The following is a 19,387-nucleotide window of genomic DNA, read 5'->3' as shown; positions in this document are numbered from 1 at the left end:
GTGTTTTCCTGCGTTTTCCTGCCTCCACAGCAATACGATTTGCTCTTGGTTAATGAAGTACATGTCATCCTGACAGGAGCGCAGTGGAGTTAGGGTGTCCTCTTCCTTTCCTGAAGGACAGGGTCACAGCAAAAACGTTGAGAAACAGCATCTTTAAAGCATACACTTTTTAACATGGCGGCTACAAGCTGATAATCCCTGCCGCTCTGCTCTTTCTTGCCGTGGCCCCCGTGGTTCATCATGTCCAATTAGCCATCTGCCGGGCCCGTGCTGCCACACAAAGGGGCCGCGCGCTGCCCAGCGCGCCCCGGCAGCGGCCCCTTTGTCCCCGCCGCCAAGCGGGAGGCAGACACTATTGTTCCCCACTGCTGAGGCCGCTCCCAACAGAGGCTGCCAGTTGCGATGAGAACAGCGGGAGCACCAGGGTACGCTCCAGGAGCAGGGAACCGTGCCAGGAGCTCCAGCATCACCGAAGAATCTTCAAAAGGCTCTTTTTGACACACATACTTTATTTGAGGGTAATAAACCAAGCCGGGCCCACCTAGGGCTCTCACTCAACACTCAGGTGGCCCCAGACCACATCCAACCCGCTGCCTCTGCTCTTTTACCAAGCACCCACCTTTACCAGAAAGGCTCACTACCTCCAGAGAGGCCATGTTGGAGTTAATTGCTCTTTTTTAATGATTTTTAAAGACACTGTGCACTATATGCACAGCTTGTTAAACACACACAAAAAAGCTACACACATACTACAAAAAAAAAAAAAAAAAAAGGCATCTGACACAGCCTGTGTGGCTACTACCAGCTATATGAAGAGGTTAATTTAGTTTCTTTCACATACACTCACTCCCCTCTTTTTCCCAAGGCCACTTCAGCAACAGAAATGACCAGAGCAGCTGGTCTGCCAGTCACTGAGATGTTAAATTGAAGATCATTTCCTCTTATTATTCTCTACAGAGCATGATGTGACCTTACACTAAAACTATAGTCTGCCCAATTACTGCAGTTTTGTTCCATCAGTGAAACTGAAATAGTGTTTCAGATGATTAAAGCAACAAAAAACAGAATTTCATTTTTAGTGTTAAAGGTAATTTGTTGCCTTGAAGTGGGAGCGCAACAAATCAGGTCTATGTACCTGTATGTCCTCGCATTATATTGAAGAAGCTGAACAAACTCCTACATTTTAGTCAAAGCCACACATGCAGATCAGGGAGAAAGAATTCCAATGAAATGTAGTTTATTATAAGCAAAAATGAGCACTTCGAAACAGAGTTATCGCTCAAGTCCTCAATTAGGGAACAGACAGTGTTTAAACTTCCACTGCTTTCTGCAGAGTATTTCACATTGCAGCACTGAGCATCCATACTTACAGCATTTACTAACTAGTTGAAAATAATATAAATGAAAAAAGATAGACACTAACATTATTCTGTCAATACTCACTTTTGCAATGTCGTTTATCTTATGTTCAAATATTGGGCTTATTCTTAACAAAAAATGAAATATGACATGAAAATTAAAATATTTCACAGAGACATTACTGCCCTCTTAACATGAAACACATTAAACCCTATTTCAATTTGCTGCATATTGCCCAGGTAACAGAAGCAGACCTAAATTTATAATTGCTGGTTATTTGGCTTTGTTTGCCAGTAACACAGTCAATCCTAGAACTGGGTAGAAAAAAATATCTCAAGAGTACCATGACATTTCTTGTACAGCCTGCTCTGTCCTAGACTTCATTCAAGCAATCATATTTGACTTCACTCAGAACCTTTTCTCATCTCTAAGGGCTTTACCCCTCCCAAAGTGTACACTGCAATATTTTCTGCTCTTCTTGCCAGATTTGCTATGCAGAATTCCCCCAGTGGCAAAGTCTTCTTAGTTAAACACAGGGCATGTGGGCCATACAAGCCTGTTAAATGGGAGTTGTTTATCCAGAAAAATATTAAAAGCAGGACACGAATCCAAATCAAACAAAAGCACAAATACTTCTAAGTTGTTTCATGGCTTATTTTAAGTTCCAGTCATAAAATTCAGAGCACTATGGGTTTATAAGGCCTAATACTTCATAAGTATTTTCTTTGATATAGCTATGAAGGACTTATAAATATCACCGGGTACTGTTTGGTACATGTCACTGTGGAGCAGTAAAGCTGTTCTACATCCATAACCAAACTTCCTAAGGACCACAAGGTCACAGCAGCTGAAACAACAAAATACTTCATCCCAAATCTTCAAGGGGCCCAGAACACCTGTCCAGGCGGACAACTCCCCCATGGGCTCTTAACTTCGACGGTGTATGTTTGAGGGGGGAAAAAAACAAAGTTGGTTTAGCTGTTCTAAAAACCTCATGTTTCCCAGCAGTTTATTAGGGCACTTGACACAGCATGGAAAAGGAATAATGGTTATATCTGCCAAGTCAACTTGGATGCTCACTCATGTTCATGCAGCCCATCATCCTCCTCAGGTGCAGAGCTGAGACAGGCAGCCCTCTCGGCCCTGATACAAAATGGTCTCTTGGATGGAAAAATTTGGGGACAACACTTTTCTCTCCTAGCTTCACTGTAGAACCCAGTGAAAGCAAGAAGATATTGCCAGCAGCTTCAACAACCGCTTATCGCATCACCTCTGAACTTTGCTAATGCCCAGTTCCCCCTTTCACCCCATTTTGGAAAACAAAGATTGTTAACTTCAGTAAATATTTACTCCAAACAAAAGCTGAGTGTTAAAGGTCTCTCCCTCTGCAAGTAAGTCAGCTCAGCATTAACTGAATTAATATCAAAGACAATAAATGTCTTCTTTCTGTCCTGTGCACAACGCAATGCCATCCAGAGGAAACACGACAAATAACTACCATATATCACTCCCATTGTCCTGTAATGTACTTACAAAGGAGGAGGGGGAAAAAAAAAGAAGCACACAAAAGAGGTTCTTCTGCCACGAAGGTCCACAAACGCACAGGTTCTCACCCATTTCTGAACAGCACTACAGGGCCGGAGGGGGAAGTTGCAGCCATTGCCACCAAGACCTCTCAGTTCACTTGGGCATGAGCTCCAGGGTCACCGAGACCCTCGAGCAGCAGAACTCCCTTGAGGGGACAGGACAAGAACAAGGCCATGGAAGACCCTTACGGCCTTCCTCATGCGACTTCCCCCCAGCACCTGGCAGCAGAGGTATCCTCATATATAACGAGATATCCATTCCCTCCTCCCACACATCAATCATGTGGAAACCCCCCCACATCCATTAGACAATAAGGAATGGAAGGAGCAAAACTCATACCCCTGACAGGGGCAGGGGTCAAAATCTCCAGAGGGCAGTACGCTTTTTAATTAACAGCATCACCTTAAAGGCCACAGGAGCTTCCCAAATGGTACGCACAGCCTGTCTTCACCACAGAGCCTTCCTTATCAGTGAGCATCACCAGACTGGACTTTATAAATTACAAGGGCTCGAGGTGTGGAAGCCAGGCGAACACCTCACCACCACTGACATCTAAATCGAATCAATTTATCTGTTCTACTAGGAGACACTTGATTCCATCAACCTCAAGAAGCACTTCTCCGCAGACATAATTTCAAGCACACCTATTGATCAAACAGCCTGTCCACTGCCAATCATTTCCGAGTTATTTAGTAGTGGAGCTGCCAGTCACTTGGGCACAAATGAACAGTGTTGAAGTCTACTCTACTGCTGGAAAGAAAAAGCAAACAGAATAATTCATTGCAGTCAAAAGCAATGGAACAATATCAATTTTGATCTCACCCACAGGAAGTATCAGTGATAAATTCTGCATCTTTGTATCAGATCTAATCAATGTTACACTTCAGTGGCAGAAATATGATTTAGAAAAGAAAACCATACCTGCTATTGAATAAGAAATATCAATGACTGTCCTCTCCAGTAATCAATATTTTATTAAATTGTTCTTTCAGTGACCACTATAAATATTTTAAATTTTGGCAAAAAAAATCATGTTTCACCTCTGCTTCCAAAACAAACTATAGAAACTCATACGGCTGAGACACAAAGACAAAGCTTTCCCTCTGTGTATGTATCTAAGGAATTGTTGCCATTCATAGGCTTTACAACACAACTTCATTTACATCGATTTGAAACAACAGGTATTTGGATTCATCTCTAAAATGATGATGCTCAGTCTATACTAAATTTGCACCAAGACTTAATTGAGAATTCTTCTCAAGAATGTTTTATTGGATCACTAAAATAACCACAAGAAACTTAACAAGGTATATGTTGGCAAGACTAGGTTTCTTACTCAAACATAACTCAAGCAGAAGGGACAGAATTAACGCAAAAATTACTGCCTCAGTTCAGCAGCCTGTGCTATCCCAGAAATCAGAGCAGGAGAGTGCAATAGTCATTTCTGCCCTTGAAGTCCTTCTATCTGTTAATTTTGATCCCAATTACACGAGTGTGATTCTCTGGACAGAGATGGAATTACTCTCTGCATATATCTAGCAGGGAAAATCAGAGTAGTCCCAATCCAACGTTTCTCCAGAGACACTTAACTGAATTCCAGTATCAACCACACGTGTAAATCCATCCATTTTTTAAAAGTTACTCCTAGTTCTCACCAGCGCAAGCTCAAGAACAGGCCCTCCTCTAAAATCAGTGATCACAGATTCCCTCGGCTGCACATCTGGTGCTAGCAGGGGAGTCGCAGCACTGCTGCCTGCATCAGTTTCTGCGGCTGCTCCCAGAGAGCAGCCCATCGATCCCAGGGGCTCCACGTAAAGCCCAGCTGCTCCCTAAAAGTCTCTAAGTGAGGGGTGACTTGTTTGAATTCCATTTTTTTTCCACTGGAGATGACAAGAGATAAGTATATGCTTTTCCAAGCAGCAGCTACAAGTTTGAGAAGAGCTTTTATGGCTTGGTGCACACCTGCCTTGCCGAAGCAGCTAACATTCAAGCCATAGAGACTCTTTTGTTTGCCAGGCTGGGAATTTACAAAAGCACATGAGCAAAAACGGAGATGTTCCAGGGTGCAAGTCAGCCCAGAAGAAATAAAAAGTGAATATCTGAATGCTAATAAGTTTATTCAGGTCTCTGCAGCTCTTAAAGGCTGGGTCTAATCTTTCTCAGGCAAGCCTGCCATTGACTCTTGAGAAAAAGAGGGCTGGAAGAGTCAGCTGTGCTTCCTGAATAAGCCAGCTAGTTTCTTCTCTAAGCACCACATGAGCGGTTCAGTCCATTAAAACTAACAGCAACTTCAGGCAACCACAACAACAGCATGCAAATCCCCAAATCCAACACTGCACACAAGCACCACAAACCACCTCGAAACACACTGCAGTTTCACAGGAGTCATGCCCATCATCACTTCCTTTTCCCCCCCATTTTCTCAATGACATTTGCCTGGTAATTACAGATCATGACAACAAAGATGAATTACTAACAGATTTTTTCGTGTCAGCACTTTGCATACAGGAAGGTATGCAACGGTGCAGCAACAAGCATTGTGCAGTCTTCTTTAATGAAGCTTTTTAAAATAGATTAGACAACCATAAGGTCTGGACTTAACACAGTTATTCCTGCCTCAATGCAAAGATGTGGCTGAGACAGCCTTTCCAGGCCTCTGTTTCCAAGACTTTGTTACCTTGAGAAGGAGAAAGAGACATTCTAGAAACTCCAGGATAAACGCACTAAAGCAACAGGCATATTTGTGATTCTGCAGGTAAAATTTCTGGTGAAGGCAGAACAGAAGGCGTGTCTGGTTATATGAGTCTTTGTGCTTTTTCCTTATTCAGGAATATTTAGTTCTTATAAGCAAGGCAAACTTGACTATCTCCAGATGCAGTTCTTTGTTAAGCCAACCTGCTTATGTTGACAAGGCAGTGTCACCGGAAAATAATTTAGGGCAAAAAGAGCAAAACCATAATATATATATATATATATATATATATATATATATATAATAAAAAACCTTAGAGTATTTTCAAAAGAAAATAGTGATTTTTTTTTCTTTTTACAAACCTTCAGGAGCTCACAAACACCAACGCTGCTGAGACTTGTGAATTTGCTTGCAACTGCGTAGGTTGTGCTCCACATGCAAATATCCTAAGGTTTAATGGACTAGGGACCACAAGGTACACTCCACCAGACCCTGCTGCAGCTGTCCCCCAGACCAAAGGGTTGTCTGTGAATGGAGTCCACCATGGCAGGGAGCCACAAAGCTGCTGCAGGCCTGCAGGAATGAACTTCTTCAAAGTTTTGGTGATTACATAATTGTTTTCTGTAACTGGAGCTCCAAGCGCTCCACACAGCTAATTAGCAGGTAGAGGGAGAAAAACAGCTGAAAAGCAGAGTCTTGACAAACAGCTGGAGCAGTAAGTGTCGGTCCTGGACTTCAGGGGTCAATCCCCTTACAAAACAAGGAGTTAATCCCTCACATTTTTTTTAATTAAAAATCTAGCATGAAGCCTGCAAGGTTTAAAGAATCTAGCTGCAAAACAAGAGGAGAAAAATACCACAGGTTGTTTCACTCGGACGTCAGTCCTGCACCCAGCTGGGTTTCAGAGGGCCACCGGACGTGCAACACCTTGGGCACAGGGAGCGCAGCCCTGGCGCGCACCCGCTGCCCAGCGAATTTAACCAGGCACCGCCTCGGCGAGGGAGGCCCCGCTCCGCGCGACGCCGCAGCCTGGCCGCACTCGTGCTCCGCCTGAGCATCCGCGGAGGCGGGAGCCCGAAACGCTCTCAGCGGGGGTGCCGAGAGGCCGCCTGGGCCGTGTCCCAGCGGGGCCGGCTCCGCTGCCCCCCAAAGCGCCGGTGCCCGGGGCGGGGGCGCGGTCGGGCCCGCCCGCTGCTGCCTTCCGCAGCCGCGGACGCCCCCTCTCTCCGTGCGCATCTCCGCGAGGCTTTTGTGCCTCCCGGCGCAGGGCGAAGGGGCGGCGGCAGCGGCTCCCCGGCCCGGCGGTGCCAGCCCTGCCGCGTCCCCTCGGCGAGCGCCCCGTGGCTGCGCCGCCCGCGGAGGGCAGCGCCGCCCGCGGAGGGCAGCCCCGCGGCCGCGCATCCCCCCGGCAGCCGCGCTGCGGGGGGACGGGCGCGCAGACAAAGCGAGGCCGGCGGGGACACCCGGCACCGCCGCCCGCTCCCTCCCGCGGGGCCAGTGCGAGCTGCGCATCCCGCGGCGCAGCCCTCCGCGCCCGCGGGGCCGCGTCCCCGCTGCTACCCGCCCTACCTGTGCGGAAGAAGGCGTCCACCTCCGAGTCGGGGACAGCGCCGTCCTCCGCTGCCCCTTCGGCGGCATTCATGGCTGGGGGAGAGGCGGCGGCGAGGCCGGCGGCTGCTAATATCCAGTGAGTTCGGGAGGAGAGCCGGGAGAGGGAGGGAGGGAGAGAGAGAGAGAGAGAGGAGAAAAGAGGGAGGGAGCGCAGGAGGGAGGGAGCGCAGGAGGGAGGGATGGATGGAGGCGCTTTTAGCGGCGAGCGCAGCCGAGCGCCGCCCGGCTCATCCCTTCGGCGGAGCGGGCGGGGAGGCTGCCCCAGGCTGCGCTGCGGCTGCCCCCGGGCCGGGCGGCTGCCGAGCCCCGCGGGCGCCGGCGGCTCCGCGCCTGCCGCCTCCCCGCTCCCCCCGCGCCGCTATTGTTCCCACCCGCCCGGCCGGGCCGGCTCCCCCCCCCCGCCGCCGCCGCCGCCAGTGCCCGGGCGGGCGCTGCCCGGGGCGCCCCCCGCCGCTCCGCTCGCACAGGTGATTTGCGCCGCTCTTACCCCCTGCACACACGATGAACAACGCGGGGCTGAGTCTGGCACGTAACGGGGAGCAAAATAAAAGCCCCCCTTTCTGCTTTCTTCACTCCAGAGGCCCTGGGCACAACAGTTGTGTACCCTGCAGGTACCTTAACATACTCTGTGCTTTGCAGTGCACAGAGACTTTGGGTTAGAGCTGGGTTTCCAAACTCTATTTTAGGTTCTGGTCCCACCTCACACATTGGCTCAACGGTGTCAACTAATCCTCTGTCATCACGCCGATATTTGGGACAATAACTGTCATCAAGAGGAGCACAGTGTGGAATACCTGTTACTGGAGGTGCTAAACGTTATTCCCTGAGCCCAGCTATCAGCTTTTCCAGCACAGACAAATGGACAGAAAACCAGATATTCGTAATTTGGGCAATTTCTTCAGGTATTTGAAGCCTCACCAGCCCCTCATTCCACTCAATCCATGTAGCAGCTCTACAGCTAGAAGCCTCCTTAAGGCAAAAGCTTCACTATTCCCTCTGTCCAAACATCACCACATACACCAAAACGTTTCCATCACCTCTCACAGACCTCTCGGCTACACAAAGGTAAAACAACCACTACAGTAACCACACTGTGGCTGCCTTGCCCCGGAACAATCTGCTTGCACCATGCATGTGTGCTTTCAGGAGCGCACTCTCCCAGGCAGTGGGATAAAAATTCCATCATCCACCTCTGCCATTGCTATCCCCAGATGCTTAAGGGGCTCTACGGGTGCACAGATGGAAATCAGTCAGAGAAAAAGCAAGGACAAGATACCTGTGGGAGCCTGGTCGCCACAAGGGACCTGGAGCACTCAGAAAGAGCTAAGCACTCTAGTCCATCCCAGGAAATAGTCCAAAACAGCAGAAATTGGCAAGCCAACTGGTTGAAAATGGCACCATTCAGATCAGATATCAATCTGGCAGGCAGGTCAGCAGCAGAGCCTGGCAGAACCTCTTCTGTTTTATCCCAGGCTATTTTATACAGAGGAACATGAGTTTTCTTCATCTTGTATCTGCTCAATAATATGCCAGCAATGTCAATTTTCTACATTTGAATTCCACTTAATACATCAACTGTGGGGCAGAGAAAGCTCGATTTGGACATGTGCCCAACAACTAGGTATACTGCACTTAATAAAGAGGGCTGAAGCTTTCTCTGTGGAAACTTGAGCAGCCAAATGAAATTGAACAAACAGGAACAGCACCGAGATCCCAGTCACATGTCATCTGCCCTTCCTGCATACTACTGGAATTGAAGAGGAATTAAAAAGCCAAGCATACACCAGGCACAAGGATGGATACACGCATCCAGAGGTCTAGCATTTAGTCTCCCCCTGGTTGCCTTACCACCTCCTTTCTGATCTCCAAGCTGCTGCCCACCTCCAAAGCCTTGCACCGCATTATTCACCATCTTCACAGTAGTCACACACCTTATATATGTCCAGGTTACAGCAACACAAGACAGCAACCATCACACTGAGGTATTAGTAGATTTTAGTGCAAGCTAGATGTTAAGGGAGTTACTATTCTCACTAACACTGCAAGTGGGACAGGTTTGTCACTGAAAGTATTAATCAGGAACTATCATTATTTCAGTTCAAGTCTCATCAACAAGTTCAGTTCAAGTCTCATCTCTCTGGTTGTAGCTCAGAGAAGAGCAGTTAAATATGAAAAGTTTCTTTCCAATATATAATTTGCTCTATAGATGCTGAAAACACATATAATTTACTTGCAATACAAACCCCTAGGAAAGCCCTGCAGGATGACACAAGTCAAAGCACAGTGGTTTTACTGACACACACCACTTCCATCTTGTGCGCAGCTCTACCTGACAAATACCTCAATCCAGACCAAACAGCCAGTTTGGTACAAACAGCTAAGTACAAATGGTCTTGTTTTTGAGGGCTCTCAAGTTGCTCAAAGATCAGAAACTGCCACAAGGCTTTTGATTCAAGGCCTCTACCCCATTCAACTTTCCCAATAAGTTGCCAATGGGCAGCATCAGAAACAAAGCAAAATCCAACTGAAAAATATATATATATATTTGGACCTCACAGACATGTGAGCTATAGGATGGGAGGAGAGGGAAATATTTGAAGAGGAAGTCTGCAAAATTAATCTTTCCAAGACAACAAATCCTCTTTAAAAAAAAGTGTATTTTAAGGCTCTACAGTTGCCCGACTGGAAACAACAAAACATTTATAAAAGGCACTTGCAAACTGGGTGTCCAGCATACAGGGTCATGAGTCAAATGCTGTAAAATCCAGTATATGGGCAAAGGATTCCGATTCAAGAAGCTACAGGCACAATAAGGAAAACCACGCTGCAGGTTCAGCAGGCAAGCTTCAGCCTGCAAGGTCTTGCACAGACTGTTACTTGTGCGGGACACCCATTGCTCCCGCTGTCACAGCACCCTCTAAATACAGAATGTTAACAGGCCAGATCAAACAGAAAACCTGAACGGCAGAGCAAGGAAGATGTAAGCATGTACAAGGCAGTCTTGGGTGGTTTTAATAAGTTATTTTCAGCTACATTCCGGGATAAGTGAGAAAAAATTTTCACACCCAGACACCTGCTCAGACCTATAGGTCTAGTTATTAGGGATGAAATTACTAAACTCTTAAATTTAAATGAGGGTGTGTGGTAGACGTTTCCAGGCATATTCTAGACTATCTGGAATGTTGCAAGGGAAAAAGATCTGCAAGTGTCCATGGAGAAGCCTCAAGGGCAGGATGTGGGAGGCAGAATGCAAGATTCATATGCTTTGACATACTCAATCTCCCACATATATGCCACAGATTATTTCTGCTCTTAGTAGACAGAACGTGCACCTCAAGATTGGCTTGGCAGCACCCACATATATATTTCCAAATGGAGGTTAGTGCTAACCTTTGCTTGGACATGACAGTTGTATGGGCAGCCACAGAGCTATCTCTAATCCCAGGCAAAAGCCCCTGTTGCAGCATCTTCACTGCTATTGTTATCCTCCCCATCTGGAGGAAAGCCGAAGGGGGAACGTCTGTTCCTGCTGCCATCCAACTGCCTGCTTCCAGAGTCAATATTAGCTGCGATTTCCCAGAGCCTGGGCAGAGAGACAGCCAATGATCAAACTTCCTCTCCAGAAACACCAGCCCAGCCAGAATGTGATAAAAACAATTTGCAAGATAATGTTACAACTGTATTACAGTTTGGTCACTGGGGCAATCCAAGGGCTTGCTTACACTGGAAAACAAACGTGCTTTCTTCTGTACGAACCCAGAAAAGCTGCATTTGCCACTCCATGCAGACTTAAATCAACTTAGCAGCAAGCAAAACAATAGATATATCTGAGAAAAACCTACAGGTCTTTCTCTAAGGTTATCAATACAACCCTGGAGAAAGTCAGTAACTGAAAATCCTTATTCTCTGGCAGCTCATGACATTTCCTAGAGAGGTTGGTAGTGCTAATGGATCACAGTTTCTGTCAAAAATAAATTAATAATAAATAAATAATAAAAAAAAAAGCAAAGGTGGTCTCCCTCAGCCAGACTGTTGGCTATGCCAGGGTAGAAGACAGAAGCTGGTTTTGGCCAAGTCTCTGCTGCACTTTCAAGACTGAAATCCTTTATGAACATAAGCACCGTTAAGCTGGAACATCTTATTCTAACAAAATTTCCTGCAAACATTTCATCCTGACCCTACAAGTTTGCCACATTCTTAGCAATACTGAGCAGCATTTATTTATAAGGAGCGCCTAAAGTCTGTAGGAACTCCCTGGCAAGTTCTGCCCAGTTACAGAACTGGTCTTGTAAAAAAAGGTATTAAATATTGTACTGTTTGGGGCAGCATTTTGTAAGTGTACATGGTAGCTATTTGGAAAATCATTTTTAAAGATGAAGCATGCATTAAAATTAAACACTGACTACTACTTTATTGCCATATGCATTCACCTCAGGGCACTTGTAGGATACTAATTTCACACATGGTTGCACATAAATACTAACCTGTTTTCCATTTCACCATCACAAATATGTGCAAGAAAAAATAATGCTTTTCCCTGGGATACAAAAGGTAGCATAGTTGTGCATGTAAAAATAAAAACAGTGGGAGCTCAGTTCATTTTTACAGCAAGTGATTGGATCTTGCAAGAAATCTGTAGAAGTATTTAGGCTTTGGGTCATCATAAGAAGCTCTAATAAATTATTTGGCTAAAACCACTATAAATAACCTCAAAAAAAAAAATGATTCACACATTCTTACCGGATCAGTGCTGCTCAATGCTTTACAATATCTTCAGCATTAAAGACATAGGTTTTAACGTTCACATCACCAGACTCCAGCTAGTAAGCGGAATGTTTTTTCCCTAAACTACCCAAACATGAATAAGGCTAATTAAACGGGGTGGTTCCTCCCCACCACGCACCCTTTTTTTTTTTTTTCTTTAAACACACAGAAGTCACCATCATACGTGTAGTATCTGGATGAGTCTTTTTCAGAACCTCACACAAGCACCAATTAAAAGATGCCTCTCTTTTTAATATTTATTTTTTAAATATAATTAATATTACTGAAGACAGCAACTAGTGAACTGCCAAGGCCTAGCTGATGTGCTGGTATTATTCAGTGACTGAGTTTTTTTCCTCTACCATTCCTCTTCCTAGGCCTCAGGGACAGCCATAACTGTTACTGGCACAAGGAGCAAGGTGTCAGTTCCTCAGAGTCTCCCTGCCTGCTGGCAACTGCTTCTCTCTGGAGAGCCTCAAGAGCCTTGCTAAGCAGATCTGCTCTTCTGCCACTTTCCCCTTAGATCTCTTTTCAGCCTGGCTTAGAGCAATGACTGGAGAGTTTCCAGACTTCTCCCTCATTCAGTGTCCTTTCAGCCTTCTCTTTTTCACCTAAGTAGGTTTCCCTTCTCTGCTCTTTATAAACAAAGACAGATCCATCCAGCTTCCTGTCAGTATTGCTTGCTACAGGTAAGCAAGAATGAGGAAGGACGGTCTTGGCTTGTGAACAAAAAGCAAATATAAGTACAACAAAAACTCATTACTAGGCAAGGAAGATCGACCCAGTCAGACACATCCTCCTGCCTTTCTGGCCTCCCTGGCACACAGGCCAGCCTCCCGCTCCATAACAACCCCAAAGCTAGCACCCAACAGCTTGTGGTGGTATTGCAGACTGCACACAACTCCAAGTCCACTTAGCTCGGGGCTCTACATACATGCCTTTGCTGACACTGTATCTTGCTTGTGTGTCCTCACTCTCCCCTGCATATTAAGTCAGAGATTATTTTCCATGGTTCACAAGGGGGTCCAGACAAACAGGGATGATACAGGCTTATAGTACACTCAAAATTCCCAGTAAAGTCTGGAACAGTTCAGAAAACTACAGATGCAAATGCATTTGTACACTACACTGAGCGGCCTCAGTGGCATAACATTTCAAAAGGAAACTCAGTGCCTAGAGAGACCCCAAAGCTTCTGTATGTTTTGGGTTTTCAATACAAATCATCACTTTGGTATTTTCTAACAGTATTTTTTTTTTTTTTTGGGTGCAGCACTGACAGGACCAAAAGCTAGACAGAAGTACAGCTCTTCTGTGCCAAGAGCTTTGGAAGAGAAGAATGGCAATAAAATTGGAGAGAAAATAAGGACCTATGGGGGGAGTCCCAGATGATATTGTTCAGCAGATGGGTTAAGATAATACTGAAAGTACTTGCTACTTCCAAAACAATACTGTTCCTAGCTGCTATGATACTCGCTCTGTGAGGAAAGTCAGGCATATGACAGGCAGCCAGACTGACATATGCATTCTGCAAGAGAAGAGATGCCTTCAGGGTAGTTATTCCTGCGCTCTAGTCCGTGAGTCTGATAGAGACTGGTATCAAAATTACCTCCAGGAAAGATGCCACTATAAATTAAGGACCACACATGATCTTGAGTGTTCAGCTTTCTGTTCAGCTTTCTGACCAGTGTTCAGCTTTCTGTTTGACCTTCCATTTGAAAGTCATACTTTTTTTGCTCCAGAGAGATTTCTTCTAAGCAGCTGGTGATTAGACAAGCCAAATATCCTAAAAACTGAAATAGAAATACAAGGTACCTGTGTAGCTCTATCAGTCTACTAATAATGCTCTGAACACATTCATACTTGCAGTATATATACAGCAATATTTGATATACATCCAGAGAATAAGACTTTCTCCAGCACCACAACAGCAGATATACATTAGGTAAGAAGAAACACTGGGAATAAGGATTCTTGGAATCCTTTCTTTTTGCTATTAATTACCCTTTCAGAGAACCTTTACTCCTCTAAGTAATAATGTACCTATCGGCAACAAGACAGAGTGCTTTCTTACTTTCAGTGAAAGGCTTAAATCATTGGTTTTGTGAAATACTCCAAGATCCTCAGCTGAATGACATACTATTTCAGGATGAATTTTACTCCTAAGAAAAGCCCTGGCAGATCCTTCGCACAGAGGCAAAGTCCATATTCTTGTTTATGTAGTACAGCTAGAGCTATAGAAAGATACTCTATTGCCCAGGACACACGAATTTTACTTCTGGCTTGTCTACTTCTCCCAGGCAGTATCCCAGCGCAGGAGGGGCTCCCAGGCCACAGGCATATTTCCTTACAGAAGCAGAATCCAAGGAGCCACCCCTGTCCCAATCCTGACATTCTACAAGCACTAAAGAATATCAGGTTGTGAGGTCCTGCCAGGAGAAGCTTTTATCTCAAAGATAAATCTTTTCATCGGTTATAAAATGGAACACCACAGCAGGACAAATGAATTTAGATTCAAATGTTGATATTGCAAACATACAAGGCTTTCCTAGGCAACAAGAGTAAACATTACAGTCATTAGCATGCATGCAGTCAAATATCATTTATTTGAAAACCATTATTTTGTATTTGTCAATATCTAACGGCATTTTAAACCTTTGATTTTAATCTCTTGCCAATGCCGTCTTTCCTGCTCTCTACGAACATACATGTGCATGTGTGTTCATATACATTTTTTTTTTCATGTGAGGAACCAAATGAAAACTAAATTCACCAATAAAGACAATTTCTCTGCTAAATATTCTTCTGGATTTTCCAATGGCTGTTATCTTGTCTAAACTGTTAGACTAAGGAGGCTTTCAATCGGGATTGTATCTTTTGTTATCTATTTTGTTATCTGTATCTTTTATGTATCTGCACCCCAGAAAAATATTAGCATCTAAATCAAGAAAGGGTAAGAAGCACAAACAAAGCAGAGATCTTCACACTTTTTAGCCACACAGTTCAAGTTGCAGTAAAAATCCCAATCTGCTGAAGTTAAAGGCAAAGGTCCCTTTAACACCAAGGAGACCTGACTTCGTCCAGATGTTTTCAGCCTGGTAAATACAAATACATGTTTTGGTGAAAATCCTGGGTTCCAGAACTGTTACCAACACAACACTTCATCCACTTACACTGTGAAACTGAGACTAATCTTAGGGCAGTTAGTCAGGGACACCATCTTTTACCAGCATTTATCTTGTTCTAAGGATTTCAGTAAACCACATTGTTCAGTAACATAGCCCTCCAGCCGGTACCAGCATAGTCCAAAATCTTCCTCACTATCTCCTTAAGTTTTGGTTATTAGACACGGCCAAGATCTTGCACTTCAGAAAATGAAGCTAATTTGGAACTAATTAGTGTATACGAGCAGCTTAAATTATTTCCTTTGATGCATTATCTAGAATTGATCCTGAGTTTGATTTGCCATCATATTGGCTGATCCAGTTTTAATAAATCCTTTTGGACATTCTCCAAGGTCTCCTCTATGGTTCCTTGTTTAATTTTACCACATCCTTATGCAATTCATTTTCCAGCTCATTAATACGCAGTATCAATAAGTATGTTTGCAATACAAAGTGATTACTCTTAAAACTGGTTTGACTTTTGCTGCAATATATTTGACAGCACAAAGAACCACCCTGGAAGTTTCAGAAAAGAAAGACACTCCAACATGCATCCCTAAAGAAAAGGAAAGGTAGTTGAGTTCTCAGCCTTGCCAGGGGTAGGAGGGTTTGCTGTTTCAGGTCCTATAACACTTTCCAGAATTCATGGTGTGCTAGCAAAATACTAAACAAAATGCAGCTTGTGACTTCCAACCCTTCTTTAGTCCAGGCCAGGAGGAGCTGAATATTGCAGCTGCACCAACAGCACATGCATTTGCTTCAGTCCTTCTATCTGAAGGACATCCCACAAGCCCGATACCACGCTCACAATGTTTGATATCTCCTGCAAACCAACACCAGGACAAAGCTAGAAGCAAAGAGGAGGGAAAGCAAGCGCTATCAAACTGGGGTCATGACCAGGTCCCAGTGGAATTAGGCATCCCCTTCAACTACAGTTTAGTAGAAGTTAAGCTCCAATGCTCCTACAAACCATTTGACACATCCTCTTCAAAAAAAAAAAAGAAAAAAATGAAAAAAAAAAAAAGATTATATCTGAAACATTTTGCCTGGGCGTGGAGCTGTCTCCTTACTGTCCATAACAGTGTGGGTGGACAACATTTTCAGACACTAACATCAGTGAAAGGAGCTACTGACTCAGAATTTGCTGTGAATTTTTGGTGAGCAGGATTAAACTCCCAAGCCTCCCTCTGAAAAAGGTTTTTCCACAGCCTCTGAAATTTACCCATGAAAAGTTTTCAAAAGCCTCCATGTGAGCCTACCCACCAGACACCACTGTCCTTCCCTCCACGCCTAGACACACCCTCTGCTTGGAGGTCCAATATAATTTTTATAGATGTCAGTAGAAAGACAGTTCAGGACTTCGGGCAGTCACTTCTTTATTCATTTCTGGAAATAACCTTAGCTAAACAAGATGGCCATTAACTTCCTTCCAAGTCTGAAGCTGAGAAGTACCACGGGGTTTGACTCTTTGTAGATGCTTTAGGACACTGCTTCCTGCATCTCTGATCAGCAGTTTTCTACCCATGCTGCAGATAATAAACATTTTTTTCATACACATTGTGATACATCTTGATATATATATATCGATAGTTGTTTTCAAGGAATGGTACTTCTAAAAGCCTGGTGATTAGACAGGGTGATAGGCCACACATGAGCTCAACAGGACCAGCAACCAAGTGGGACAGAGACCCTGTCCCATCTCACTCCCCTGGACACGGGCCTGGCAGCCTCTCCCCTCCCACCAAAGCAGGTTTGTGACCATGCCTGACATGCTCTTTATATTACTAGCACCTACCAGGAGAGTTGAGCTGCCATCCCTAGCACCTGGTAACCTGCCTGCACCAGAACTTGAAGACTTATTAGCCAGATAACAAGATCCAACAACTAGTCTTTTCCGCCTCGGAAGAGAAAAAACAAAAGCAGCAAAAGTGAGACAGCAATCTCTGGTTCTTGCAATAGTTGGGCCACAGAGCTGCAAAGTAACCCTGACCCATTTAGTTCTGAGCCACTTTCCTGTACTTCTGCAAAATGATTCTAATGAGACTTATTTGGCTCACAAGAACAGCAAGGAGGTCTCAGTTCAGTTCATAAAGTGCTCTGAGAAGTGCAGGGAATACCAAAGAAGAGTAGAGAGTTTATTGCTTCATAAATTGTCAACCTTGCAGTCATCTCCTCTTAGGTCAAAAGTAGCTTTAATAAGTCAGCCTGAGTTTATACAGAAACAGGCAGGGTTTTTTAAGATAGGGTGTGAAGCACTTGTTTGCTGAAGCTTACCCAAAAAATAGTACGTAGATGTTTATTAGGAGACACCACTCATCAGAGACTTTCAAACAAAGCTTGGCACAACCCAAATGTGAAAGCTATAGCACAAGCCACTATGTATATGCTACATGTACTTTCTGTCAACATATTGCAACACTTATTGCTTGATGACTTTATGATGCAACAGTGACATCGTTATGGAGACAAAATTGTGTTTCCATGGTTTTATCAAGATGATGTTTCGATACCAGGATGAAACAGTGTCAGTGTGCATGTGTGGAAGCAATGCTGGATTGCCAGAGTGAAAGGAAAGGGTGGGGCTGTAATTCGCTGATGAACAACCTTTGTCAGGAAAATGGAAACATCAATACAATGCTACAAAGATGGCTTGATGTCCAAATTAATCAGTGACATTCCATTTAAACTGCGTTATGAATAAGAACCATTTATGCATTTGTGATTCAGCTTTTTAAATGAGTCAGTTACAATAAATGACAACGTTTTGACAGTCCCATCTTGAACTACAAGATGATCATCTGATTTTTTTTTTTAATCTTCATCCAAAGATAGGATAAAGTATATTTCTAGTAAGAAGAGGGGTTTCATAAAGACAGCACTCCGGAGATCAACATTTATTCATCATCACTGAGCTCCAGAGTAAAGCTCTAATTCTACATTTTTTGCCCATCATGCCTCATTTTTATTCCTCTATCTACAGACTGAACTTACTTTGCCAGGCACCGTCTAACTGCACTGGATATAGCCCCCATTTAAGCTTGCAGCCCAAACAGTGGAGCTCATTGGAATTGTCTTTCAAGTATTACTCCTTAAGGAAAAAATATAATCTCTGCAAGAAGCAAAGTTTTGCAGCACAATTTTTTTTACGTATCTGCCTACAATTCTTTTCAATTTTATGACCGAAAAATCTAAGCTAATTCTTTGATTTTGGTCAGGCTAACATTAATTGTCCTCTTCTCATAGTGCCACAGTGCCTCATGAACACCACCTCCCAGTTCCTGTGCTTGCACCTATACCTAATTCTCCAGCTCACACCTCTTGCCATGGGTGTCACACCTCTACCCTAAACAAACTGCCACAGCCTGTTCAGACTCAACAGGAGAATTATCCTTCCTGTAATTTCAAGGTATGAAAGATGGTCCAGAAAAGGCATCTCAGAATAGCATTTGGGTATCATCTCTGTTCTCAGCTGCATCCCCTGGACACACTTGGTGAGACTCAAAACCCTGCACCCACTCCCAGCTAGAAAAACAGCTTCTGAAACCTGCACTTCCCACACAAATACCCAAAACATCTTCCTTTGAGAGAAAGGGAGAGAGAGAGATTGATTCATCTACACTGCAATTTTTCCCCATTGACCACTCAAAGGATTAGTTAAAAAAAAAAAGTAATAGTGTTAGATTTTAACTAGAGGTTCAAATGCATAGAGACACAAATGGTTGTGTACGCACACACACACACAAAGTATATGTAAATATAAGTCTCAGAAGGTAGATGCCTGTTATAAATAGCCTGTGAAACATGCCTTCTGTCCTGAATTAAGATACTTATCCTAGATGATTCTCCTATCTCTTTTGACTGCCTCCCGTAAAGACTCATGTGGTGGAACAAAGAGATCATGAACTACAGTCACCTCTAACTCCCTTCTGAGCATTTAGAGGCTTCATCTTGCACATACTGCAACACCACAATTTCCATAGCAACACCAGAACGGTCTTTTTAACCACAGGTAGCACAGACACCAACAAGAGTTTTTAAAACCATTCTGAAATCCTTAAAAGGAAGGCGCAAGATATGCTGATTATGAATTAAAATTCATAATAAACCCATTACTTTAACACAATCCTCAAAAGAAGAAATGCCAGGCAAAACCAGTAGAGTTCTTTAGCTCATCCAGCTGTGTTACAGATAGGGCAACTCCCTACACAAAAAA

General features: G+C 44.2%; 1 protein-coding gene across 5 annotated transcripts in view; it reads right to left on the bottom strand.

Annotated features, from left to right (window-relative positions):
- The window catches only part of KALRN (kalirin RhoGEF kinase), a 467,999-nt gene extending 460,618 nt beyond the window's left edge, over positions 1-7,381 (bottom strand). For 4 of the 5 annotated variants that reach the window (XM_088519562.1, XM_088519564.1, XM_088519563.1 and 1 more), the window contains exon 1: positions 7,208-7,374. In XM_088519562.1, the coding sequence (XP_088375688.1) occupies positions 7,208-7,280 (73 nt within the window). In that variant the 5' untranslated portion in view covers positions 7,281-7,374. Of the gene's footprint in view, positions 1-7,207 lie in introns of all 5 variants that reach the window. The other variant, XM_088519566.1, reaches the window with a different exon arrangement.
- Positions 7,382-19,387: the final 12,006 nt, after the last annotated feature.

This window comes from Tinamus guttatus, unplaced genomic scaffold (assembly GCF_059628265.1).
Source record: "Tinamus guttatus ecotype Peru unplaced genomic scaffold, ASM5962826v1 Tinamus_guttatus_pri_ptg000060l, whole genome shotgun sequence".
Lineage (NCBI taxonomy): Eukaryota > Metazoa > Chordata > Aves > Tinamiformes > Tinamidae > Tinamus > Tinamus guttatus.
Note: the sequence above shows the minus strand (reverse complement) of the source record. Positions and strands in the feature narration are given on the sequence as shown.